At 44.4% G+C, this 25,536-nt stretch overlaps 1 protein-coding gene across 2 annotated transcripts in view; it reads right to left on the reverse strand.

Annotated features, from left to right (window-relative positions):
- The window catches only part of CDH23 (cadherin related 23), a 1,628,602-nt gene that overhangs the window by 628,797 nt on the left and 974,269 nt on the right, over positions 1-25,536 (reverse strand). For both annotated transcript variants that reach the window (XM_082268007.1, XM_082268006.1), the window contains exons 15-17: positions 4,592-4,829; positions 3,134-3,239; positions 998-1,125 (exon numbers count right to left, since the gene is read on the reverse strand). In XM_082268007.1, the coding sequence (XP_082124133.1) occupies positions 998-1,125; positions 3,134-3,239; positions 4,592-4,829 (472 nt within the window). The remainder of the gene's footprint in view (positions 1-997; positions 1,126-3,133; positions 3,240-4,591; positions 4,830-25,536) is intronic.

Raw genomic sequence — 25,536 nt, forward strand, 5'->3', positions numbered from 1 at the left:
TAAGCTGTCCAGGACTCTCTTCCTCATTGGCTGAGACAGCAACGTAATGCCATTGGCTCACGCTGCTCTTAATCAAAGTCAGTGAGCCAATGAGGAGAGAAAGGGGGCAGAGCCGGGAGCAGCAGCTCGGCCGAGTGCCCCCATAGCAAGCTGCTTGCTGTGAGGGCACTTGACAGGAGTGAGGGGCCAGGAGCACCTATGGACCTGAGAAGAGGAGGATCTGGGCTGCTCTGTGCTGCAAAACCACCACATAGAGCAGGTAAGTATAACACGTTTGTTATTTTTAACGAAAAAAAGTAAATACTTTGGCATTCACCACTGCATTTTGAAATATATTTCCCAAAGTTTATATAGCTAAGCAGCTATAAATAATAAAACAGCACCATGTGCTGTTTAGTAGATAAAGTCAATATAAAAGGCCCATGTACATAATGTAGGTATTGGCAGACTACAGTATACATAAAATATCAACAAATACTCATAAGATTTTTTATATTTACAGTTTATGTTCATGCTATATGACTGTATTAAGACTTTAACATTTCTCTAAAATATTGGAGCTGTGGCCTCTTTATTTCCTGGCAGTTGTGCCGTTTAATGCACATCTATGGTAGGGGACGATACACAGTTGAAGGGAAGATGACAAGCCAGTGCCACATGGTTAGGCAGGTTGATGGAAAGAGAGGCATTTATGTGGACCATTTTAGCACCTGCAGCAGGAAACCATGAAACTAGGACTCCCAATGAAACTTTTTAAAGTGTATTTGGATACATACACATTTAGACCTCCAAATGTAAATACAAATGCAATCTTAAATATAATTCTTTAGATAATTCCTTTGGCTAATCTTTACCATGTGTGTAACATTTTGTTTCTTAAACGGTTACGTTGAATTGTAGCAGAAGCTTTTAATGTTATAACTTGTGACTGGGCCCAAGTTAATCGTAATGAATGTTCTTTAGACAGAAGATTAAAACATAATCAGTAGATACTTACAAAGACTTCAATTGTGACAGGTACAGAGCTGTTCATTGATGGTACCCCAGAGTCTTTTGCCATAACCGTCAAAGTAATGATACCATTTGGGATTTGTTCATAATCCAGAGGTCGAACCACAGTAATAACTGAAAAAAAAGGCAAACATTTGACAGAAATAAGAATGACTGACACAATATAGAAATTTAGACTTTTGTTATTCCACTGTGTTTCCTTAATAAAGCTCAACTAGCATTTGAAAGAGGTGTAAAGTGCTCTGTTAAACTCCATTATCACCCCCACTGCTCAGCTGGATTTTTCTTTAAAGCGGAGTTCCGGCCACAAAATCGACATAGTAGATTTTGGGCCATCCGCTTCCTCTAGCTCACCTGAAAAAGAAATGGGTAGTTAGTATTTTTTTTTTTTTTTTTTACTTACCTTGTAATTGCAGAAAGAAAATACTCACCTCTCTTCCACTTCCTCCCTCGGCCGCATGGCGCGCGCCATCATTTCCGCTTTGCAATGATTCCTGGGAGCTGAACGTCATCGATCCCAGGAATCAATGCGCCTGCACCGGCCCCGACGTCAGTTCCGGTGCAGGCGCGTCATACGTTGCTAAACAGCTTCATACGTTGCTAAACAGCTTCTGGGCATGCCCAGAAGCTGTGCAGGGATGACGCTGCAGACCCGGAAGTGACGGCGGGGCGGGCGCAGTGCATCGTGGGACCGAAGAGGACGGAAGAGGACGCGGAAGAGGATCGCGCTGGCTTCATGCTGCCCACACCTGAGATGGCAGCGCTGGAGAAGAAATTTAAGTATTTTGTCTAAAAGGTAAGTGCGAACCGGGACAGATCACAGGCTAGCCATTGTGGAATGCACTAGCCCTGACGGTCCCGGGGGTATGTTCATTGAAATTTTTTTTGTGGCAGGAACTCCGCTTTAAGAAAATAAAAATGCATATAGATTGTGAGTGCTGAAGCAAAGGTAGGAAACCCTGCCTGAGCTTCAAGTCATAATTTGGAGCTTGCATGGAGCCGTCGGCTCTCCTCTAGCCACATGTGATAGGACTGAGCCAATTACCAAGTACCAGCAATGTCACAAGAGGCAAGAGGAAGAGGAGTACATCGTATTGTCTCCAATACCAGGAAGAGCTGAATTTTTTCTTAATTTTGAGGAGCAGAACAGAGCAGAAGGAAGTAAAGGAATAAGACTATGTACTTCTGAGGATTGTCCGGTGGATCTGCCCTGCATTCGCAGACCAAAGGTTTAATAGACATCGTGGACTGTCTCAGTGAAAGAATTCGAGAATTATAAAGGAGAGAAGAAGGGTAAGAAGAGAAAAAGAGATAAAGAGAATAATTGTGAGATAAAGAGTGGGACAGAAACATAGAGAGCAAGGCCTTCACTGTTTACCCTTGCCTTACAGCTATGGTCCAGAAGATTTGCCTTTCCTTTAAAGTGGAGTACACACTAGTAGAAAATGTGCTGAAAATTCCCATCCGAGGTAAAATCATACGATTTTCGGCTAGTGTGTACACAACTTTCAGCAGCCGCTGCCGACATTTTTAACGAAAAAAACCGAGGGATAAACAGCAAAATTTTTATCGCCTCTCTCTCTAGAAGACCAATTTTCGTTTAAGGTGTATGCAGTACGTCCGTGAAAAATCGGATACGAAAGACCACCCATGATCTGAAGTTGCTGACAACCCGGAAGTCTGGGAACAAATGTCCCAAAAAAAAAAAAAAAATCAGACGAGAAATTTTGTGAACATTTATGCACTGTCAACTATAAATGGTTATGAACGCTGAGCAAGAGAGAGAAAAATCGGAGAATATTTCGTCCGATTTCCGTCAAGTGTGTACGGGCCTTAAGTCACTGTACCTTGTGCTCAGGATGAATCTAAGGGAACAAAGCTAGAAGTCTAAGTATTCCCTTTAGAACTTATACAAAAACGACGAAGGAATGCTTACAGAAACATTTTCAGCAAAATATTATAAACCCCTTTGTGAGTTCTGCAAATTAAACAAATAACTTAAACATCCAGTATTGCTATTAAGAGTGTCTACAATGGTGGATAGGCTGGTTCTTTTGTGACTTTGCATATAAAAACAGTAAACACCTAGCTGTATACAAATCTGTCATTTATCATCACTCACCTCCATAGCCCTCAGAAACTGAGATGTCGAAGTAGCTGCGGAATGATGAAGCCTCGGTAATGCTGTAGGTAATTTGGCTGTTTGGTGGAGAGTCTTCATCAGTTGCCTACATAAAAGCACATTTTGGAATAAATATTTAGTATTATATGTTGACAAAAATGATTATGTATATTACAGAACAAACATGCACTTTAGATAAACTGTAATGTTACTACTTGAGGCAAAACTTTTTTTTTCTTGATTTTGGTTTCACTAAGGAATGGTTAAAGCCCTTGTCAGTTATTTTGCCATCCGTGCTCCATTGGAGAGATTTCCCTTCACTTTCGGTCCTATAGTCAAAACAGGAAGTGAGAGGAAATTCCAACAAAGTTGGGGGATTGCCAGTTGTCACTAGGGTCACCAGATCTAGTGCCCCCCATTGGAAGAGTTCCCCTCTATTCCTATTCTGGTCACTTTCACTCTCAGGGATACTAGTAAACAGAACAAGAAAAGGAGTATCTCATTAACGGGGTCATAGACAGCAATAACAAACTTGACAGGTGTTCTTTTCCCTCTCCACCCTATCTAAAACTTTTTAAAAAATTGCTGTTCATATACTTTGAATATTTTAATGTAGATGTTTTTGTATAAGGACCTGTTCAGCAGTCTGTTTCAGTGCATTATTGCACACATGGTAATGTAATTTATTTTGAATGGGCTGTCAACACACTTTAGTTACCTGTCCCATTTTTTATAATGCAGCACATGGCTCATGCATTCTAGTCTGTTGCATTCTGGGTATGTTGCCAGTTACTATACATGTTTGTTGGGTTGCTCTTCTAAATTAGGTTTACATTAAGACAAGTCTAGGATAATCTATAGTATATATGCTTACTTCTGGTTAGGTAGTATCAAAGAGCTTCATTTTTCCCTCCAGAAAAACTTTAGGGTATTTGCCATTTAATGCAAAACAACAAAAGAGTTGCATTTAGCAACACTCTATCATTCGCTTATGTTCGTCCCTGATGTTAAAATAACCTCATATGCAGTGAACCCCAGAGGTTCTTTGTGACTTGCAATCCAGGTGTGTGATCTGTAAGATGACATAGTAAGGAATTCATTTCATCTCATTTTTATAACAATGTCCTCGGTAGCGAAGTACCCCAGTGCCTTTTCTGAGAACAGGAGGCTCATATTGTGCCTGGAAACTATGAAACAACAGGTCACATTTGGCAGAGAATTTTTACCAATTGAACCTTTGTGTGTAGTTGATGAGAATCAGTTTGCTTCTAACTATTATCACTAATTCTAGGGGATTAATATGCATAAAGGTTTAACTGAGCTGTTAGATCCTGCTGTGAATAATCAACAGACTTGGCCAACTCATCAGTCTTGGCCAAAAAAAGAAAAAATCTGATGCAAGAAAAAAGAAAAGCCAGCCAATAACACAAATAGAACAGAGAAGAATGTACTTCTCACCCTAAGTTTAATTACTGTGACCGCAGACGGTTCATTCTCTCGGATTGCTCCTAGATATGAATCTTTCTGAAACGAGGGGATGTTGTCATTGACATCCAGTACATTAATGCGAACACGGCCGGTTGTCTCCTCACCACCACCATCCCTTGCGATCACTGTGAGGGTGTAGCGCTGGGTGGTCTCAAAGTCTAGCCGGGCAGTTAGTGTTATTACACCTGTGTCCTGGTCAAGTGAAAATCTGAAAAACAATTAGATCTTGAAAGAGGATAGTTCATATAACATTTAAAAACCTACAGCAAGTACTTTTCATATTTCAAACTGCTTATTAAAAGAGAAGTATAGACTTCGTAAAAAAAAGAAAAAAGAACATTTATACTCACCTAGTTAGATGCAGGATCGATCTGATGCTGCATTTGTCCCCCACTGGCTCTGCAGTGAGAACTGAGCAATGAAACCCCACTGATTGCTTAGTTATTCCCCTTCACTCTGAGCAGAGAGCTGGGACTGTCAGTCTTTGGCTCTCTGCTCTCCCCCTCCAGCACTCACTGGAGTGCTGGGCTGTGGAGGGAGCAGGAGGGGCTGGCTCAGACTCTCAGCAGACTGCTGGGAGGCTGAGCCAGGTGCTGGTCCAGGCTGCTAGGTGGACCCCGACCATAAAGTCGGGATCTTTTCAGAAAGAAAAAGAATAAGCTATTGCCCTGACTGGAACCCAACTGTCATTAAATAGGGCACATAAGAGGGCCAAGAGAGTGGTAGGGAACACCAGGTAAAATCGATGCAGCTCCTCTAAAATTAGGTCTTGAGATCCTAATGTTCATATAAAAAACAAACACAAGAAGTCGCCTCCACCTAGGTGTAGCTATTTATTAAAAAAGCATAAAAGAGAATAAAAATTCACTCATTAGACAAAAATAGATCAAGGGTTGTCATAGACCCATATAGATCTCCGTAAGATCAACCTGAGGCTGCAGAGCTCAGCAGGCATGTGGCTGGTTGAAGCAGAGTTCTTGATAGAAGTGCAACTGTCAGGCTACATCACTACATCTAGATGGAGGCGCCTTCCTGGGATCTTTCCAGAGCTTGGACCGGCTTAGTGACGTCAGCCAGTCGGCTGAAAACGGGTCACAGAAGTGCAGAATAAACTGCACTCCTGTGATCCTTAGGAGAGGAGAAGTACAACCAAAGAAGCTTTTGTGTTTTATGAGTAGTACAAGAGAAAAAAAGTGTGCTATAGTGTAGATTACTTATGCACTGCTATGTAATTAAAAATATGCTGAGAAAGGAACTGCTACATCATTGATAGTAAAACTCCTATTGCTCAAAATAAATGTATAAAAAAAGGAAATAGTGCGCTCGGAGACACCAAAAGTGACAGCACTGGCTCCACCAGAAACGCTGCGTCACTTGTCAGGTGACTTCCTATCCTGAGGAATTCACATGACAAGTGAGGCAATTCATCAGGCGGAGCCAGTGACATCACTTCCGGGTGTCTCTGAGACATCATAGTCGAATATGGCTTTGATCGGTTCTTCTCTTCGGTGGCCATGCAGGCTGAACGCTCGGGTCTCCTGTCCCACCGGGACGCGTCAGTTGATGGATGTTATGATGTCATTCAATTACCTTTTACAATTGTCAAATTGCTATGCTGGTTTCTCTGAACCTGGTTTGGGGGTTCATTAGTCTTACCATCTAGTTTTATAACTTTTACTTATTATGTTTGTATTTTATACATCATGTCTATTTAATTTTGCATGTATCAATAAATGAGGCATTTTCGCTCCACCAGTCTTGTCATGTCATGTCTCTGATCTCAAGTCCCAACCTTTCTTTATTTTCAATTGATATTAGGGATGGAGACGCACGGCAAATCCCACTGTGCGCCTCATGTAAAGTCCCGCCCTCCCCCCGCTCTTCGATCCCTAGTCCTAAGTCTTATTACATTTAGTAATGTTATCATGTGGGGGGGGGGGGTGGGGGGTGGTACCACCAGCTTCCAACACCTTGCCATCATGATCCATGCTGCTAAAAGTATATATTAAATTAGCGGTTTAGGCCACTTAGTAATATCAGAATCTAATTTCTGGAAAAGGGTTATCTCTGGAGACCTGGAAATATTTATATCCGATATCGAAACAATTAAGTTTAAAGAGTCTTATCCAAAATCTGCACAGGTGCAAGTACTTTTTATTGAAACACCATAGCATTGTATTCCTGGTTTGTGCCATTGCAGTTCCGAAATACAAAGCTATCTACTTATTGTTTGAAAGTAAGCAGACACATTATTTTGTGTTATAGTAGGCAATGGTTACTATTTCTTATGTCTCTACAGTACTTGTGAAGTTAAGGGGAAATTTTTTTTGTTTTATATAACACCTACCATAAGCTGTGAAATAAGGCCTCTTACACTGTAACACCATTTGCTGTCTGCTACACGTTATGCTATGCTCCTGCATACAGAGCCACAGACAACGACTTTGGTGTAATGTTTACCTGTAGTTTTCTTAGATATGTTGAAGGTTCTTTTTAGGCATTTTGCATGCCTGATTTACACTATTTCAGGAAATTCAGACTATACACAGGAGGGTATATCATAAATGCAATAAAAAGAAAGAAAGAAAAAAAGAAAGAAAAAAAGAGGTAAGTGTAAACTATAGGTATCTTACATTCACCCTGCTTTCTGCTTCTGACATGTTCTGTGCTGAAACCATGCTATCACGAGAGCGCTTATCTGCAGAGTTGAATAAAACTCATGTAGCACCAGAAACATAGCTACATGCACATCTTTTTTTCAGCAGGAACGTGGGGGAACGTAATTCCGGCACCTCCAATGGGTGCTGGAGGGTCTACTGATGCTGGCTGCTGGGAGATCTATTGTTGCTGGAGGAGGAATCTTTTTGGACTGAGGGTTAATTGTTGCTAGAATGGATCTACTGTTTAGGGAAGGGTCCACTGTTGCTGGCTGCTAGAGAGTCTATTGATTCTGACTGCTTGGAGATCTATTGTATTGCTTTTCTTGTTATCATAACCTAATCCTATACATTCCAATACAAAATTATACTTGGCTCTATATTCTCTAAAAGGGACTGTACTGGAAGCTGGGTGCGGGTGGAACCAAGGGTCAGTGCTCGGAGGTTGGAAGGGGTGGAACCTAGGGTTAGTTGCTCGGAGGTGGGTAGGGGGCGGAGACACAAAGTAACTTAGAAGGGGGAGTTCCTGCACCTATTCTCTGAGAAAAAAGCCCTGGCTACATGAAAGAAGAACATTTCATCGGGCAGCTGAAAAGGCTGCTTAAAGTAACCAATTACATTCTGCAGGCTCAAATTGTAAGAAATACATTTGAGGAGGGAGTTGTGAATTTCTTCCAGATCTTTTTTATGCTTCACTAGTTGCTGTAGCCATCATCCCTAGTTTTCATAAATCATTCCCTTGGTTTCAGTTTTTAAAGAAAATTTGGATAATGGAATTTAAAGTAATAGTTTTCATACCTTATACCTTATTGCCAAGCACCAAGAGATTCAAAATGAAATATAATGAGTCTGACTTACTAAAGAAGTTGAAAATCTTCACACAATAAATGCTTTGAATACTCACTTTATTTATCCAATCTGTGAAAAGAAAATTTTTGACTGCTTATTCTTTTTTTTTTTTTTTTCCAAAAGAATATTCATACAAAAATGTAAAGATTCTCAAATCCTTAAAGTGGTTGTAAACCCTCTCATATACTTATTGAAATGAATAGCCTCAGATGATTCACAGAGATGAAACAAATCCTCCTACATGCAGTGAAGGAAAAAAGTATTTGATCCCATGCTGATTTGTACGTTTGCTCATTGACAAAGAAATGATCAGTCTATAATTTAATAGTAGGTTTATTTTAATAGCGAGAGACAGAATAACCAAAAAAAAACAGAAAAATGCATTTCGAAAAAGTTATAAACTGATTTGCATTTTAATGAGTGAAATAAGGAATTGGCCCCTTTGCAAAACATGACTTAGTACTTGGTGGCAAAACTCTTGTTGGCAATCACAGAGGTCAGACGTTACTTGTGTTTGGCCACCAGTTTTTCAAACATCTCAGGAGGGATTTTGTCCCACTCCTTTTTGCAGATCCTCCCCAAGTCTTTAAGGTTTCGAGGCTGACGTTTGGTAACTCAAACCTTAAGCTCCCACCACATATTTTCTATGGGATTAAGGTCTGGAGACTGGTTAGGCCACTCCAGGACCTTAATGTGCTTCTTCTTGAACCACTTCTTTATTGCCTTGGCCGTGTGTTTTGGGTCATAGACATGCTGGAATACCCATCCTCGACCCATTTTTAATGCCCTGGCTGAGGGAAGGAGGTTCTTACCCAAGATTTGACTGTAAATGGCCCCGTCCATTGTCCCTTTGATGGATGTAGTGAAGTTGTCCTATCCCCTTAGCAAAAAAACACCCCCAAAGCGTAATGTTTCCACCTCCATGTTTGACAATGAGGATGGTGTTCTTGGGGTCATAGGCAGCATTCCTCCTCCTCCAAACACAGCGAGTTGAGTTGATGACAAAGAGCTCGATTTTGGTCTCATCTTACCACAACACTTTCACCCAGTTCTCCTCTGAATCATTCATATGTTCATTAGCAAACTTCAGACGAGCCTATACATGTGCTTTCTTGAGCAGGGGGACCTTGCGGGCACTGCAGAATTTCAGTCCTTTATGACTTAGTGTGTTACCAATTGTTTTCTTGGTGACTATGGTCCCAGCTGCCTTGAGATCATTGACAAGATTCTCCCGTGTAGTTTTGGGTTGATCCCTCACTGTTCTCATGATCATTGAAACTCCACGAGGTTAAATCTTGCATGGAGCCCCAGACAGAGGGAGATTGACAGTTATTTTGTGTTTCTTCCATTTGCGAATAATCACACCAATTATTGTCACCCTCTCCCCAAGCTGCTTGGCGATGGTCTTGTAGCCCATTCCAGCCTTGTGTAGGTCTACAATGTTGTCCATGACATCCTTGGACAGCTCTTTGGTCTTTGCCATGGTGGAGAGATTGGAATCTGATTGATTGATTGCTTCTGTGGACAGGTGTCTTTTATACAGGTAACAAGCTGAGAATAGGAGCAATCCTTTGAAGAGAGTGCTCCTAATCTCAGCTCATTACCTGTATAGAAGACACCTGGGAGCCTGAAATCTTGCTTGTGTTTTTCTGGATATTTTTATTGTTATTCTGTCTCTCACTGTTAAAATAAACCTACCATTAAAATGATAGACTAATAATTTCTTTGTCACTGGGCAAATGTACAAAATCAGCAGGGGATCAAATACTTTTTTCCTTCACTTTAGTTTTCCTTGTTTATCTGCAGCCATCTATCCTCTACATCCGTCAAAAAGTGCTCAATTGTAAAAAAAAAATCCATCTGCATCTGTGAGGAGCAGACAAGAGGGGGTGGAAAGCTTCAGTTACGGCTGTTATACACTGTGTGAGAGCTGATTGGAAGAAAGGCACACACTCCATCCACACACTGCACAGAAATGAGAGAAGGATACAAAAGATGTGTGCTGGGTTCTCCGCCTCGTCACAAATCTATCTCATGTGTCGGGAACACTTCTCAGAAGTGACTCATGCTGATAACAGAGGAATGAAGCACCAGAGAGAAACTACACTTAGAGCTTTGGAGATAGACAGGTAAACACTACAGATACTGAATATGTGCTTTGTTCAGGTTTCATGACTGAGGTTTACAACCACTTTAAGGGATGCCGAACGCAGTCCCACTGGACCTGGTGTGAATAGACCCTCATTAAACCAGTCTCCCCATATTTTCTTGATTAACCATGTAATTCCACTGAACATTTCACCTTTTGCCTTAACTGCACAAAATATTCAACACAGTCCATTCCCCTATTTAATTTGCTCCTCTTGATTTTTTTTTTTTTTTTTTTTTAGATTATTCTTAAAACCAGTTACCTTCTTTACTTACTTGCCAGTGAAAAAATGAACTATGCTTTTTAAAACCTAAAGATACAACTTTGAAAGTACAACTAAAGACTCCTGTGTGACAGTCTAAACAAGTCCATCACAGGAAGTCGCATTGAGTGGACTTCACTGGCATAGGTTGCCATCTATCCCCATTTGCAGGGGACAGTCCTTATACAAAGGAGTTTTTCCATGGCAAACAAAAGCCCCAGCAATGTACTCCTCTGCTATCTTGTGCTGCCAGTTAGCAAGGGCGTCAGTAAGAATCAAAGGCACTACCTATATATGGTGCCAAACAGACAAGAAACAAGGTTTCCACTGGATAGGAGTAATGCCTAGGAAAGAGAGGATATGGGGGGCAAAACTTTAAAATATATAATTCTGGGGAAGCAGGCACCATTTTTATTTTGCCTCCTGATGGGGAAGACCTACGTACAGCCTAGTGATTGTAATGTACTTTTGGTTTATTGTACATCCAGTTTGTTTCCTGTTTGTATTAAAACAAAGTTCCATGTGCCCTTACATTTGAACTGTACTGCTTTCCTACATACCGTACATTTATTCCTTCTGAGAAAGTAAATATATCTTGGTTAGTGTTGAGCGAACACGGACTGTATTATTCGTGTTCGTACCGAATAATTGGATTTTTTGTACCCGAACACGGACACGGACACTTTACTGTATGTTCGGGTAAAAATCCGTGTTCGGTCGTTTTATTTCCGGGTTTTGCATGCTTTGGCGCTCTTTTCATGGCGGGCTTTCAACAGCCAATCAACAATCGTTTAACTGGTGTGCCTTAAGCCATCCCAGCCATGCCTGCAAATGTCTCAGTAGCTGTGATTGGCCGTCTGAAGCATGTGACCAAGTCTTTATAAGTTCGAGGCAGCCGCAGCGGCGTCATTATGCTGCTTAGATTCAGGGACAGAGCACACATCAACGTGCTGGCTGCTGATTAGGGAAAGATAGGCAGGAAAAAACCATTTGTGTCCGGATAGAATTGAGGGACAGGTCGGAGTGTTTAGGCAGGGCGAGTTGTAGGCATTTTAGGGATAGAGTCTGCTGAATTATATAGGGTCAGTGTCTTCTACAAACTACAATCGATATTGCTGTGTGGGGGGTGGGGTGAATCTGCACTCAATCCTGATCTACGATCTCTTCTCAATCCTGTTAGGGACAGAGTCTGCTGAATTTTAGGGAAACTGTGTTCTACAAACTACAATCGATATTGCTGTGTGGGGGGTGGGGTGAATCTGCACTCAATCCTGATCTACGATCTCTTCTCAATCCTGTTAGGGACAGAGTCTGCTGAATTTTAGGGAAACTGTGTTCTACAAACTACAATCGATATTGCTGTGTGGGGGGTGGGGTGAATCTGCACTCAATCCTGATCTACGATCTCTTCTCAATCCTGTTAGGGACAGAGTCTGCTGAATTTTAGGGAAACTGTGTTCTACAAACTACAATCGATATTGCTGTGTGGTGTGGGATTGGAGATAGGCAGGTGTCAGTGATCCACATCCATTTTTCTGTGTGTGAGCTGCAGTGAACACAATCTTTTTGGGCTGCAGTGAACACAATCTTTTTGGGCTGCAGTGAACACAATCTTTTTGGGCTGCAGTGAACACAATCTTTTTGGGCTGCAGTGAACACAATCTTTTTGGGCTGCAGTGAACACAATCTTTTTGGGGTGCAGTGAACAAAATCTTTTTGGGGTGCAGTGAACACAATCCTTTTTGGTGTGCAGTGAACACAATCTTTGTGGGGTGCAGTGAACAAAATCCTTTGTGGGGTGCAGTGAACACAATCTTTTTGGGGTGCAGTGAACAAAATCCTTTTTGGGGTGCAGTGAACAACATCCTTTTTGGGGTGCAGTGAACACAATCTTTTTGGGGTGCAGTGAACAAAATCCTTTGTGGGGTGCAGTGAACACAATCTTTTTGGGGTGCAGTGAACACAATCTTTTTGGGGTGGAGTGAACAACATCCTTTTTGGGGTGCAGTGAACAAAATCCTTTTTGGGGTGCAGTGAACAAAATCATTTTTGGGGTGCAGTGAACACAATCTTTTTGGGGTGCAGTGAACACAATCTTTGTGGGGTGCAGTGAACACAATCTTTTTGGGGTGGAGTGAACAACATCCTTTTTGGGGTGCAGTGAACAAAATCCTTTTTGGGGTGCAGTGAACAACATCCTTTTTGGGGTGCAGTGAACACAATCTTTTTGGGGTGCAGTGAACACAATCTTTGTGGGGTACAGTGAACAGAATCTTTGTGGGGTGCAGTGAACACAATCTTTGGGGGGTACAGTGAACACAATCTTTGTGAGGTGCAGTGAACACAATCTTTGTGGGGTGCAGTGAACACAATCATTGTGGGGTGCAGTGAACTCAATCTTTGTGGGGTACAGTGAACACAATCTCATACTGAAGGTTTGAGGGTGCTGCCTGTTCCATACTCCCCCTACTCCTCATCTAGCCTTTTAGGGGTACAAACAATAGTAATTGGGGCCTAGTGTGGTTGTGTACGTGTGATATACATACACTTTTTTGGGATCATATTTTCTATTCCGCTATTTAATCAAAAACCTTTGGGGATCAGTTAAATTGGGGGATAGTCTGTGTTGGTACGTGTGAGAGAGATCCACCTTTCCAAGTTGTTGGGGTTCATCTCATACTTCTGAAGGTTTGAGGGTGCTGCCTGTTCCATACTCCCCCCTACTCCTAGCCTTTTAGGGGTACAAACAATAGTAATTGGGGCCTAGTGTGGTTGTGTACGTGTGATATACATACACTTTTTTGGGATCATATTTTCTATTCCGCTATTTAATCAAAAACCTCTGGGGATCAGTTAAATTGGGGGATAGTCTGTGTTGGTACGTGTGAGAGAGATCCACCTTTCCAAGTTGTTGGGGTTCATCTCATACTTCTGAAGGTTTGAGGGTGCTGCCTGTTCCATACTCCCCCTACTCCTAGCCTTTTAGGGGTACAAACAATAGTAATTGGGGCCTAGTGTGGTTGTGTACGTGTGATATACATACACTTTTTTGGGATCATATTTTCTATTCCGCTATTTAATCAAAAACCTCTGGGGATCAGTTAAATTGGGGGATAGTCTGTGTTGGTACGTGTGAGAGAGATCCACCTTTCCAAGTTGTTGGGGTTCATCTCATACTTCTGAAGGTTTGAGGGTGCTGCCTGTTCCATACTCCCCCTACTCCTAGCCTTTTAGGGGTACAAACAATAGTAATTGGGGCCTAGTGTGGTTGTGTACGTGTGATATACATACACTTTTTTGGGATCATATTTTCTATTCCGCTATTTAATCAAAAACCTCTGGGGATCAGTTAAATTGGGGGATAGTCTGTGTTGGTACGTGTGAGAGAGATCCACCTTTCCAAGTTGTTGGGGTTCATCTCATACTTCTGAAGGTTTGAGGGTGCTGCCTGTTCCATACTCCCCCTACTCCTAGCCTTTTAGGGGTACAAACAATAGTAATTGGGGCCTAGTGTGGTTGTGTACGTGTGATATACATACACTTTTTTGGGATCATATTTTCTATTCCGCTATTTAATCAAAAACCTCTGGGGATCAGTTAAATTGGGGGATAGTCTGTGTTGGTACGTGTGAGAGAGATCCACCTTTCCAAGTTGTTGGGGTTCATCTCATACTTCTGAAGGTTTGAGGGTGCTGCCTGTTCCATACTCCCCCTACTCCTAGCCTTTTAGGGGTACAAACAATAGTAATTGGGGCCTAGTGTGGTTGTGTACGTGTGATATACATACACTTTTTTGGGATCATATTTTCTATTCCGCTATTTAATCAAAAACCTTTGGGGATCAGTTAAATTGGGGGATAGTCTGTGTTGGTACGTGTGAGAGAGATCCACCTTTCCAAGTTGTTGGGGTTCATCTCATACTTCTGAAGGTTTGATGGTGCTGCCTGTTCCATACTCCCCCTACTCCTAGCCTTTTAGGGGTACAAACAATAGTAATTGGGGCCTAGTGTGGTTGTGTACGTGTGATATACATACACTTTTTTGGGATCATATTTTCTATTCCGCTATTTAATCAAAAACCTTTGGGGATCAGTTAAATTGGGGGATAGTCTGTGTTGGTACGTGTGAGAGAGATCCACCTTTCCAAGTTGTTGGGGTTCATCTCATACTTCTGAAGGTTTGAGGGTGCTGCCTGTTCCATACTCCCCCTACTCCTAGCCTTTTAGGGGTACAAACAATAGTAATTGGGGCCTAGTGTGGTTGTGTACGTGTGATATACATACACTTTTTTGGGATCATATTTTCTATTCCGCTATTTAATCAAAAACCTCTGGGGATCAGTTAAATTGGGGGATAGTCTGTGTTGGTACGTGTGAGAGAGATCCACCTTTCCAAGTTGTTGGGGTTCATCTCATACTTCTGAAGGTTTGAGGGTGCTGCCTGTTCCATACTCCCCCTACTCCTAGCCTTTTAGGGGTACAAACAATAGTAATTGGGGCCTAGTGTGGTTGTGTACGTGTGATATACATACACTTTTTTGGGATCATATTTTCTATTCTGCTATTTAATCAAAAACCTCTGGGGATCAGTTAAATTGGGGGATAGTCTGTGTTGGTACGTGTGAGAGAGATCCACCTTTCCAAGTTGTTGGGGTTCATCTCATACTTCTGAAGGTTTGAGGGTGCTGCCTGTTCCATACTCCCCCTACTCCTAGCCTTTTAGGGGTACAAACAATAGTAATTGGGGCCTAGTGTGGTTGTGTACGTGTGATATACATACACTTTTTTGGGATCATATTTTCTATTCCGCTATTTAATCAAAAACCTTTGGGGATCAGTTAAATTGGGGGATAGTCTGTGTTGGTACGTGTGAGAGAGATCCACCTTTCCAAGTTGTTGGGGTTCATCTCATACTTCTGAAGGTTTGAGGGTGCTGCCTGTTCCATACTCCCCCTACTCCTAGCCTTTTAGGGGTACAAACAATAGTAATTGGGGCCTAGTGTGGTTGTGTACGTGTGATATACATACACTTTTTTGGGATCATATTTTCTATTCCGCTATTTAATCAAAAACCTCTGGGGATCAGTTAAATTGGGGGATAGTCTGTGTTGGTACGTGTGAGAGAGATCCACCTTTCCAAGTTGTTGGGGTTCATCTCATACTTCTGAAGGTTTGAGGGTGCTGCCTGTTCCATACTCCCCCTACTCCTAGCCTTTTAGGGGTACAAACAATAGTAATTGGGGCCTAGTGTGGTTGTGTACGTGTGATATACATACACTTTTTTGGGATCATATTTTCTATTCCGCTATTTAATCAAAAACCTCTGGGGATCAGTTAAATTGGGGGATAGTCTGTGTTGGTACGTGTGAGAGAGATCCACCTTTCCAAGTTGTTGGGGTTCATCTCATACTTCTGAAGGTTTGAGGGTGCTGCCTGTTCCATACTCCCCCTACTCCTAGCCTTTTAGGGGTACAAACAATAGTAATTGGGGCCTAGTGTGGTTGTGTACGTGTGATATACATACACTTTTTTGGGATCATATTTTCTATTCCGCTATTTAATCAAAAACCTCTGGGGATCAGTTAAATTGGGGGATAGTCTGTGTTGGTACGTGTGAGAGAGATCCACCTTTCCAAGTTGTTGGGGTTCATCTCATACTTCTGAAGGTTTGAGGGTGCTGCCTGTTCCATACTCCCCCTACTCCTAGCCTTTTAGGGGTACAAACAATAGTAATTGGGGCCTAGTGTGGTTGTGTACGTGTGATATACATACACTTTTTTGGGATCATATTTTCTATTCCGCTATTTAATCAAAAACCTTTGGGGATCAGTTAAATTGGGGGATAGTCTGTGTTGGTACGTGTGAGAGAGATCCACCTTTCCAAGTTGTTGGGGTTCATCTCATACTTCTGAAGGTTTGAGGGTGCTGCCTGTTCCATACTCCCCCTACTCCTAGCCTTTTAGGGGTACAAACAATAGTAATTGGGGCCTAGTGTGGTTGTGTACGTGTGATATACATACACTTTTTTGGGATCATATTTTCTATTCCGCTATTTAATCAAAAACCTTTGGGGATCAGTTAAATTGGGGGATAGTCTGTGTTGGTACGTGTGAGAGAGATCCACCTTTCCAAGTTGTTGGGGTTCATCTCATACTTCTGAAGGTTTGAGGGTGCTGCCTGTTCCATACTCCCCCTACTCCTAGCCTTTTAGGGGTACAAACAATAGTAATTGGGGCCTAGTGTGGTTGTGTACGTGTGATATACATACACTTTTTTGGGATCATATTTTCTATTCCGCTATTTAATCAAAAACCTCTGGGGATCAGTTAAATTGGGGGATAGTCTGTGTTGGTACGTGTGAGAGAGATCCACCTTTCCAAGTTGTTGGGGTTCATCTCATACTTCTGAAGGTTTGAGGGTGCTGCCTGTTCCATACTCCCCCTACTCCTAGCCTTTTAGGGGTACAAACAATAGTAATTGGGGCCTAGTGTGGTTGTGTACGTGTGATATACATACACTTTTTTGGGATCATATTTTCTATTCCGCTATTTAATCAAAAACCTCTGGGGATCAGTTAAATTGGGGGATAGTCTGTGTTGGTACGTGTGAGAGAGATCCACCTTTCCAAGTTGTTGGGGTTCATCTCATACTTCTGAAGGTTTGAGGGTGCTGCCTGTTCCATACTCCCCCTACTCCTAGCCTTTTAGGGGTACAAACAATAGTAATTGGGGCCTAGTGTGGTTGTGTACGTGTGATATACATACACTTTTTTGGGATCATATTTTCTATTCCGCTATTTAATCAAAAACCTTTGGGGATCAGTTAAATTGGGGGATAGTCTGTGTTGGTACGTGTGAGAGAGATCCACCTTTCCAAGTTGTTGGGGTTCATCTCATACTTCTGAAGGTTTGAGGGTGCTGCCTGTTCCATACTCCCCCTACTCCTAGCCTTTTAGGGGTACAAACAATAGTAATTGGGGCCTAGTGTGGTTGTGTACGTGTGATATACATACACTTTTTTGGGATCATATTTTCTATTCCGCTATTTAATCAAAAACCTCTGGGGATCAGTTAAATTGGGGGATAGTCTGTGTTGGTACGTGTGAGAGAGATCCACCTTTCCAAGTTGTTGGGGTTCATCTCATACTTCTGAAGGTTTGAGGGTGCTGCCTGTTCCATACTCCCCCCTACTCCTAGCCTTTTAGGGGTACAAACAATAGTAATTGGGGCCTAGTGTGGTTGTGTACGTGTGATATACATACACTTTTTTGGGATCATATTTTCTATTCCGCTATTTAATCAAAAACCTTTGGGGATCAGTTAAATTGGGGGATAGTCTGTGTTGGTACGTGTGAGAGAGATCCACCTTTCCAAGTTGTTGGGGTTCATCTCATACTTCTGAAGGTTTGAGGGTGCTGCCTGTTCCATACTCCCCCTACTCCTCATCTAGCCTTTTAGGGGTACAAACAATAGTAATTGGGGCCTAGTGTGGTTGTGTACGTGCGAGATACATACACTTTTTTTGATCATATTTCCTATTCCGCTATTCAATAAAAACCTTTGAGGATCAATTGAATTGCGGGATAGTCTGTGTCGGTACGTGTGAGAGAGATCCACCTTTCCAAGTTGTTGGGGTTCATCTCATACTTCTGAAGGTTTGAGGGTGCTGCCTGTTCCATACCCCCCCTACTCCTCATCTAGCCTTTTAGGGGTACAAACAATAGTAATTGGGGCCTAGTGTGGTTGTGTACGTGCGAGATACATACACTTTTTTTGATCATATTTCCTATTCCGCTATTCAATAAAAACCTTTGAGGATCAATTGAATTGCGGGATAGTCTGTGTCGGTACGTGTGAGAGAGATCCACCTTTCCAAGTTGTTGGGGTTCATCTCATACTTCTGAAGGTTTGAGGGTGCTGCCTGTTCCATACCCCCCCTACTCCTCATCTAGCCTTTTAGGGGTACAAACAATAGTAATTGGGGCCTAGTGTGGTTGTGTACGTGCGAGATACATACACTTTTTTTGATCATATTTCCTATTCCGCTATTCAATAAAAACCTTTGGGGATCAATTAAATTGCGGGATAGTCTGTGTCGGTACGTGTGAGATCCACCTTTCCAAGTTTTTGGGGTTCATCTCATACTTCTGAAGCTTTGAGGGTGCTGCCTGTTCCATACTCCTCCTCCTCCTCATCCATCCTTTTAGGTGTACAAACAATAGTAATTGGGGCCTAGTGTGCTTCTGTACGTGTGAGATACATACACATTTTTTGATCATATTTCCTATTCCGCTATTCAATAAAAACCTTTGGGGATCAATTAAATTGCGGAATAGTCTGTGTCGGTACGTGTGAGATCCACCTTTCCAAGTTTTTGGGGTTCATCTCATACTTCTGAAGCTTTGAGGGTGCTGCCTGTTCCATACTCCTCCTCCTCCTCATCCATCCTTTTAGGTGTACAAACAATAGTAATTGGGGCCTAGTGTGTTTCTGTACGTGCGAGATACATACACTTTTTTTGATCATATTTCCTATTCCGCTATTCAATAAAAACCTTTGGGGATCAATTAAATTGCGGGATAGTCTGTGTCGGTACGTGTGAGATCCACCTTTCCAAGTTTTTGGGGTTCATCTCATACTTCTGAAGCTTTGAGGGTGCTGCCTGTTCCATACTCCTCCTCCTCCTCATCCATCCTTTTAGGTGTACAAACAATAGTAATTGGGGCCTAGTGTGCTTCTGTACGTGTGAGATACATACACATTTTTTGATCATATTTCCTATTCCGCTATTCAATAAAAACCTTTGGGGATCAATTAAATTGCGGAATAGTCTGTGTCGGTACGTGTGAGATCCACCTTTCCAAGTTTTTGGGGTTCATCTCATACTTCTGAAGCTTTGAGGGTGCTGCCTGTTCCATACTCCTCCTCCTCCTCATCCATCCTTTTAGGTGTACAAACAATAGTAATTGGGGCCTAGTGTGTTTCTGTACGTGTGAGATACATACACTTTTTTTGATCATATTTCCTATTCCGCTATTCAATAAAAACCTTTGGGGATCAATTGAATTGCGGGATAGTCTGTGTCGGTACGTGTGAGAGAGATCCACCTTTCCAAGTTGTTGGGGTTCATCTCATACTTCTGAAGGTTTGAGGGTGCTGCCTGTTCCATACCCCCCCTACTCCTCATCTAGCCTTTTAGGGGTACAAACAATAGTAATTGGGGCCTAGTGTGGTTGTGTACGTGCGAGATACATACACTTTTTTTGATCATATTTCCTATTCCGCTATTCAATAAAAACCTTTGAGGATCAATTGAATTGCGGGATAGTCTGTGTCGGTACGTGTGAGAGAGATCCACCTTTCCAAGTTGTTGGGGTTCATCTCATACTTCTGAAGGTTTGAGGGTGCTGCCTGTTCCATACTCCCCCTACTCCTCATCTAGCCTTTTAGGGGTACAAACAATAGTAATTGGGGCCTAGTGTGGTTGTGTACGTGTGATATACATACACTTTTTTTGGATCATATTTTCTATTCCGCTATTCAATAAAAACCTTTCTAGGGCAAGATCTTAAATTACAGAAATATGAGGAGACCGTCAAATAAGGGCCGTGGCCTGGGTCGTGGTGCTGCTGGTAGAGCTCCTGTTGCAAGGAGAGGACATGGTCGATCTGTGCCAGCTACACGCACAAGTGAAACACCTTCCTCAAGTGTGAGTAGGCGACAGAACCTGCATCAGTATTTGGTAGGGCATCAAACGCCCCTAGAAGTGATGAGGCCAGAACAAGTTGAGGCGATAGTAGATTGGTTTGCTGCTGACAGTGCCTCCAGTTCCTTCACATTGTCTCCCACCCAGTCTACTGCAGAAAGGTCAGAGTTGGCACCTGCAGCCAATGTCCAACCGTCTTTCACCTCACCCCCTTGCAAATCAGGCCAGCAGTCTGAGCCCCAAGCCATACAGCAGTCTCTTATTCTTTTTGAGGACTCTGTCAGCAGGGTTTCCCAGGGCCATCCACCTAGCCCTGCCCCAGAAGTGGAAGAGATTGAGTGCAGCGATGCCCAACCACTTATTCCTCAAGATGAGTACATGCAAGGATCATCGCAGCACGTCTCCGATGATGACGAAACGCAGGTGCCAACTGCTGCGGCGTTCAGCATTGTGGAGACCGACAAGGAGGGCAGGGGTGAAGACTGGGTGGAAGATGATGTGGAGGACGATGAGGTCCTCGACCCCACATGGAATGAACGTCATGCAGGTGAACTGAGTAGTTTGGAGGAAGAGGCGGTGGTCGCACAGAGCCACCAGCACAGCAGAAGAGGGAGCAGGGTGCAGAAGCGGAGCGGCCGTGCCCTAGACACTACGCCCGCTACTGCCCAACGCAGCAAGGGAACGAGCGCACCAAAGTCAGCTCAAAGGAGTTCTCTAGCGTGGAAGTTCTTTAGAAAATGTGCTGATGACAGGACACGAGTGGTTTGCACCCTGTGCAATCAGAGCTTGAAGCGAGGCATGAACCTTCTCAACCTGAGCACAACCTGCATGATCAGGCATCTAAGTGCAAAGCACGAGCTGCAGTGGAGTACACACCTTCAAAACCAAGAAACGTCTCTGGCTCATCCTGCTTCCTCTTCTGCTGCAGTCTCGGCCGCTCCAGCCACATCTGTAGTGATACCGGCACCTGCCACCCCGCAAACAGACGATCTGTCAGCAACACCACCACCTGGGTCACCAACAACCATCTCCACAATGTCCCGTGGAAGCGTTCAGCTTTCCATCTCCCAAACACTTGAGAGGAAGAGGAAGTACCCCCCTACCCACCCGCGATCCCTGGCCCTGAATGCCAGCATTTCAAAATTATTGGCCTTTGAAATGCTGTCATTCCGTCTGGTGGAGACGCACAGTTTTAAAAACCTTATGTCGGTGGCTGTCCCACAGTACGTCGTGCCCAGCCGCCACTACTTTTCCAGGCAAGCCATCCCTTCCCTGCACAACCAAGTGGGGGAAAAAATCAGGTGTGCACTGCGCAACGCCATCTGTGCCAAGGTCCACCTAACTACGGATACGTGGACCAGTAAGCACGGTCAGGGGCGTTATATCTCCCTAACGGCACACTGGGTAAATGCAGTGGCGGATGGGCCTGAGGCGGATAGCAATTTGGCGCATGTCCTTCCACCACCGAGGATTGCAGGGCGCTTCAGTTTGCCTCCTGTTCCTAACTCCTCCTACTCCGCTTCCTCATCCTCTACCGCCTCCTCATCCGGACAGCGTAACACCTTCACCACCAACTTCAGCACGGCCAGGGGTAAACGACAGCAGGCAGTTTTACAACTTGCCTGTTTGGGGGACAAACCACACACCGCGCAGGAGTTGTGGAGGAGCATGGAACAGCAGACAAATGAGTGGTTGCTGCCAGCGAGCCTCAAGCCCGGCCTGGTGGTGTGCGATAACGGGCGAAATCTCATAGCAGCTCTGGGCCTAGCCGGTTTGACGCACATCCCTTGCCTGGCGCATGTGCTGAATTTGGTGGTGCAGAGGTTCCTTAAAAACTACCCCGATATGTCAGAGCTGCTGCAGAAAGTGCGGGCCGTTTGTGCGCACTTTCGGCGTTCTCACCCTGCTGCTGCTCGCCTGGCAGCGCTGCAGCGTAACTTCGGCCTTCCCGCTCACCGCCTCATATGTGACGTGCCCACAAGGTGGAACTCCACCTTGCACATGCTGGAAAGACTGTGCGAGCAGCAGCAGGCCATAGTGGAGTTTCAGCTGCAGCACGCACGCGTGAGTCGCTCTGCGGAACAGCACCACTTCACCACCAATAACTGGGCCTCCATGCGAGACCTGTGTGCCTTGTTGCGCTGTTTTGAGTACTCCACCAACATGGCCAGTGGCAATGACGCCGTTCTCAGCTTAACTATCCCACTTCTATGCCTCCTTGAAAAAACAATTCGGGCGATGATGGAAGAGGATGTGGCACAGGATGAGGAGGAGGAGGAGGATGAAGAGGTAACATTTCCAAGGCTTTCAGGGCAGTCATTCGCAAGGGGCTCCGAGGGTGGGTTCCTGCACACGCAAACGCCAGGGACGCAATTGTCCAGCAGGGGCACAGTTCTGGAGGATGAGGAGGATGAGGAGGAGGAGGAGCTGGAGGAGGAGATGGAACCATGTTCACAGCAGGGTGGCACCCAGGCCAGCTCATGGCCATCACTGGTGCGTGGCTGGGGGGATACAGAGGACACGGACCATACACCTCCCACAGAGGACAGCCTTTCGTCGCCTCTGGGCAGCCTGGCACACATGAGCGATTACATGCTGCAGTGTCTCCACAACGACCGCCGAGTTGCCCACATTCTAACTTGTGCTGATTACTGGGTGGCCACGCTGCTGGATCCCCGTTACAAGGACAACGTACCGTCCTTAATTCACTCACTGGAGCGCGATCGCAAGATGCGCGAGTACAAGCGCACGCTGGTAGACGCCATGCTGCTGGCATTCCCATCTGACAGCGGGGCCACAGTGGAAGCACAAGGCAGAGGAGGAGGAGGAGGAGGTCGCCAACGCAACCAGGGCACCGCCAGCACCTCAGAAGGCAGGGTTAGCATGGCCGAAATGTGGAAAAGCTTTGTCAGCACGCCACAACAAACAGCAGCACCAGCAGCTCAGATGGAACGTCTTAGCAGGAGGCAGCATTTTACCAACATGGTGGAGCAGTATGTGTGCACACGCCTACATGTAGTGAATGACGGGTCTGCCCCCTTCAACTTCTGGGTCTCCAAATTGGGCACATGGCCTGAGCTTGCCCTTTACGCCTTGGAGGTGCTGGCGTGCCCTGCAGCCAGTGTATTATCTGAACGGGTATTTAGCACGGCTGGGGGCGTTATAACAGACAAGCGCAGCCGCCTGTCCAGAGACAATGTGGACAAGCTCACGTTCATTAAAATGAACCAGGCATGGATCCCACGGGACTTTTCCGTACCTTATGCAGAATAGCAATGGATACCGACCTTACCCACCCATTGTTCCATTTTTGCTCTTTCTCACTCTTTTGGGGTGTACCCTCATTTAAAATTTGTGAAAAGAAGCAGTGTTGGCTACCTCGTCCTCCTCCTCAGGGCCAGATTAATGTAGGGTCTATTGGAGCTGCAGCTCCAGGCCCCTACCTTTTATATAGGCCCCGGGTTGGCCATATTCACTGTTACCGCTCTTCTGTCACTTGTAAACACAGAAGTCTGGCTTCTATGCTCGCTTCCCCAGGCAGCACCCTCAGAACCTCCCCACACAGCGTGAAGGCCGGACAAGGAGGGACAGTTGGCGATGCATGGATGTGTTTATGGGCTTCAGAGACAGCATCCCATGTTGAATTAGGCATGCATGGCTGCACCCTTCCTCCTCTGGGTGCATGGCAAGGCACGGCCCTAAGGCCCTTCAAAATCCTCAGCACCAAGCCCATGATGCTGTTAATCCGGCCCTGGTCCTCCTCCACCGCCGCTTCCACCTACACCGCCCATAGGTGTGCGCAGCCTATTGCATTAAGGTGTGCACCCCAAAGTTGAAATACACATGCATGTGTTTGCCAGCAGGGAGAGTAATGTATCGGGGCCATGTACCTGTAGGCAAGGAGAAATAGAGCAGAGCAGGTCCCAGGGAGATCTTTCCCATCTCCTCACTGGCAATGCTATGTGCCCTAGGTGATTAGGGTGTGCCCAGGCACACCCAGCACACCCTGTGCGCACGCCTATGTCACCGCCACATCCACCACCACCTCAACCTCCCTCCTACTCCATATGGGCCTCGTCCTTCAGAGATGAAGAAGAACATTGTTTTATTTTTCTGTTTTTTTTTGTTGTTTTAAGTTATTTCCCTATCCACATTTGTTTGCAGAGCACTTGCCATGCTCTTAATTACGTTTTGCTGCCATTTGCAGCACTCTAGCCCTTTCCTTTGGTGTTTTAGAGCCATTTTAGTGCCTTAAAGTTCGGGTCCCCATTGACTTCAATGGGGTTCGGTGTCCGGGAAAAGTTCGGTAAAAGTCCGGGACACGGACCCGGACTTTTTTTTAAAGTTCGGCCGAACCCGTCGAACACGGACATCTAGGTGTCCGCTCAACCCTAATCTTGGTGTCTCTTACCATCTGCTATATGTGGGACTTTGCAGGGGAACTAAAATAAAACTGCAAGTGTAGACATAGTTACATCAAAGTGTCGCGGAACATATTTTTAATGGGAGACCATAGATCTATTTTAAATACCTATACTCCAAGCTGAATTTTTTTGGAAATATGGCAAATTCTAATAATTCCCAATAGTTAAAGTGACTGTAAACACATTTTTAATAAAATATCAAACAGTTTTAGGGTCCTTTCACATGATCCGCCTTCTGATGAGCTCTGTTCTCTGCTCAGCGGGGATCGATCTGCCGATCTCCGCTGAGCAGGCGGATGACAGCTCCTTCTCTGCATTGTGTGCGGAGAGAGGGAGGTGTCAGAGCCCCACTGCTCTCTATGGGGGAATCGGGTGAGAGCGGACCGCCTGTCCGCTCTCATCCGATCCCATCCGATCCGATCCCCTGGACAGATGGAAAATAGGGTTTCCATCTATCCGTATTTCACTGACAGGATCGGATGCGGATGGCAGCGGGTGTCAGCGTACATATCTCTGCTGACATCCGCTGCTCCATAGGGATGCATGGAGGATCCGATCAGATCCGCCTAAAAAACTGACAGGCGGATCTGAACGGATCGTTCATGTGAAAGGACCCTAACACTTACATGTTCTGTGCCAAGGTATTCCTCCTCTTCTGAGGTCCCACGGTGGTGTTCCTAGCTCCTCCTCTTCTTGGTGTGCCCCCATAGCAAGCCGCCAGAGATAAAAACTGATTCTCAGTCCCACCCCTGCTCCCTTTTCACAGGATTTGATTGACAGCCAATGACTCCCGCTGCCTTGGCAAAACCTGTGAGCGTGGGAAGGGCCACTACAGATGGACACAGTGCTTGATCAAGTGAGGCAAGAATA

This window comes from Pelophylax lessonae (genome assembly GCF_965119305.1).
Source record: "Pelophylax lessonae genome assembly, chromosome: 9".
In the NCBI taxonomy this organism is placed as follows: Eukaryota; Metazoa; Chordata; class Amphibia; order Anura; family Ranidae; genus Pelophylax; species Pelophylax lessonae.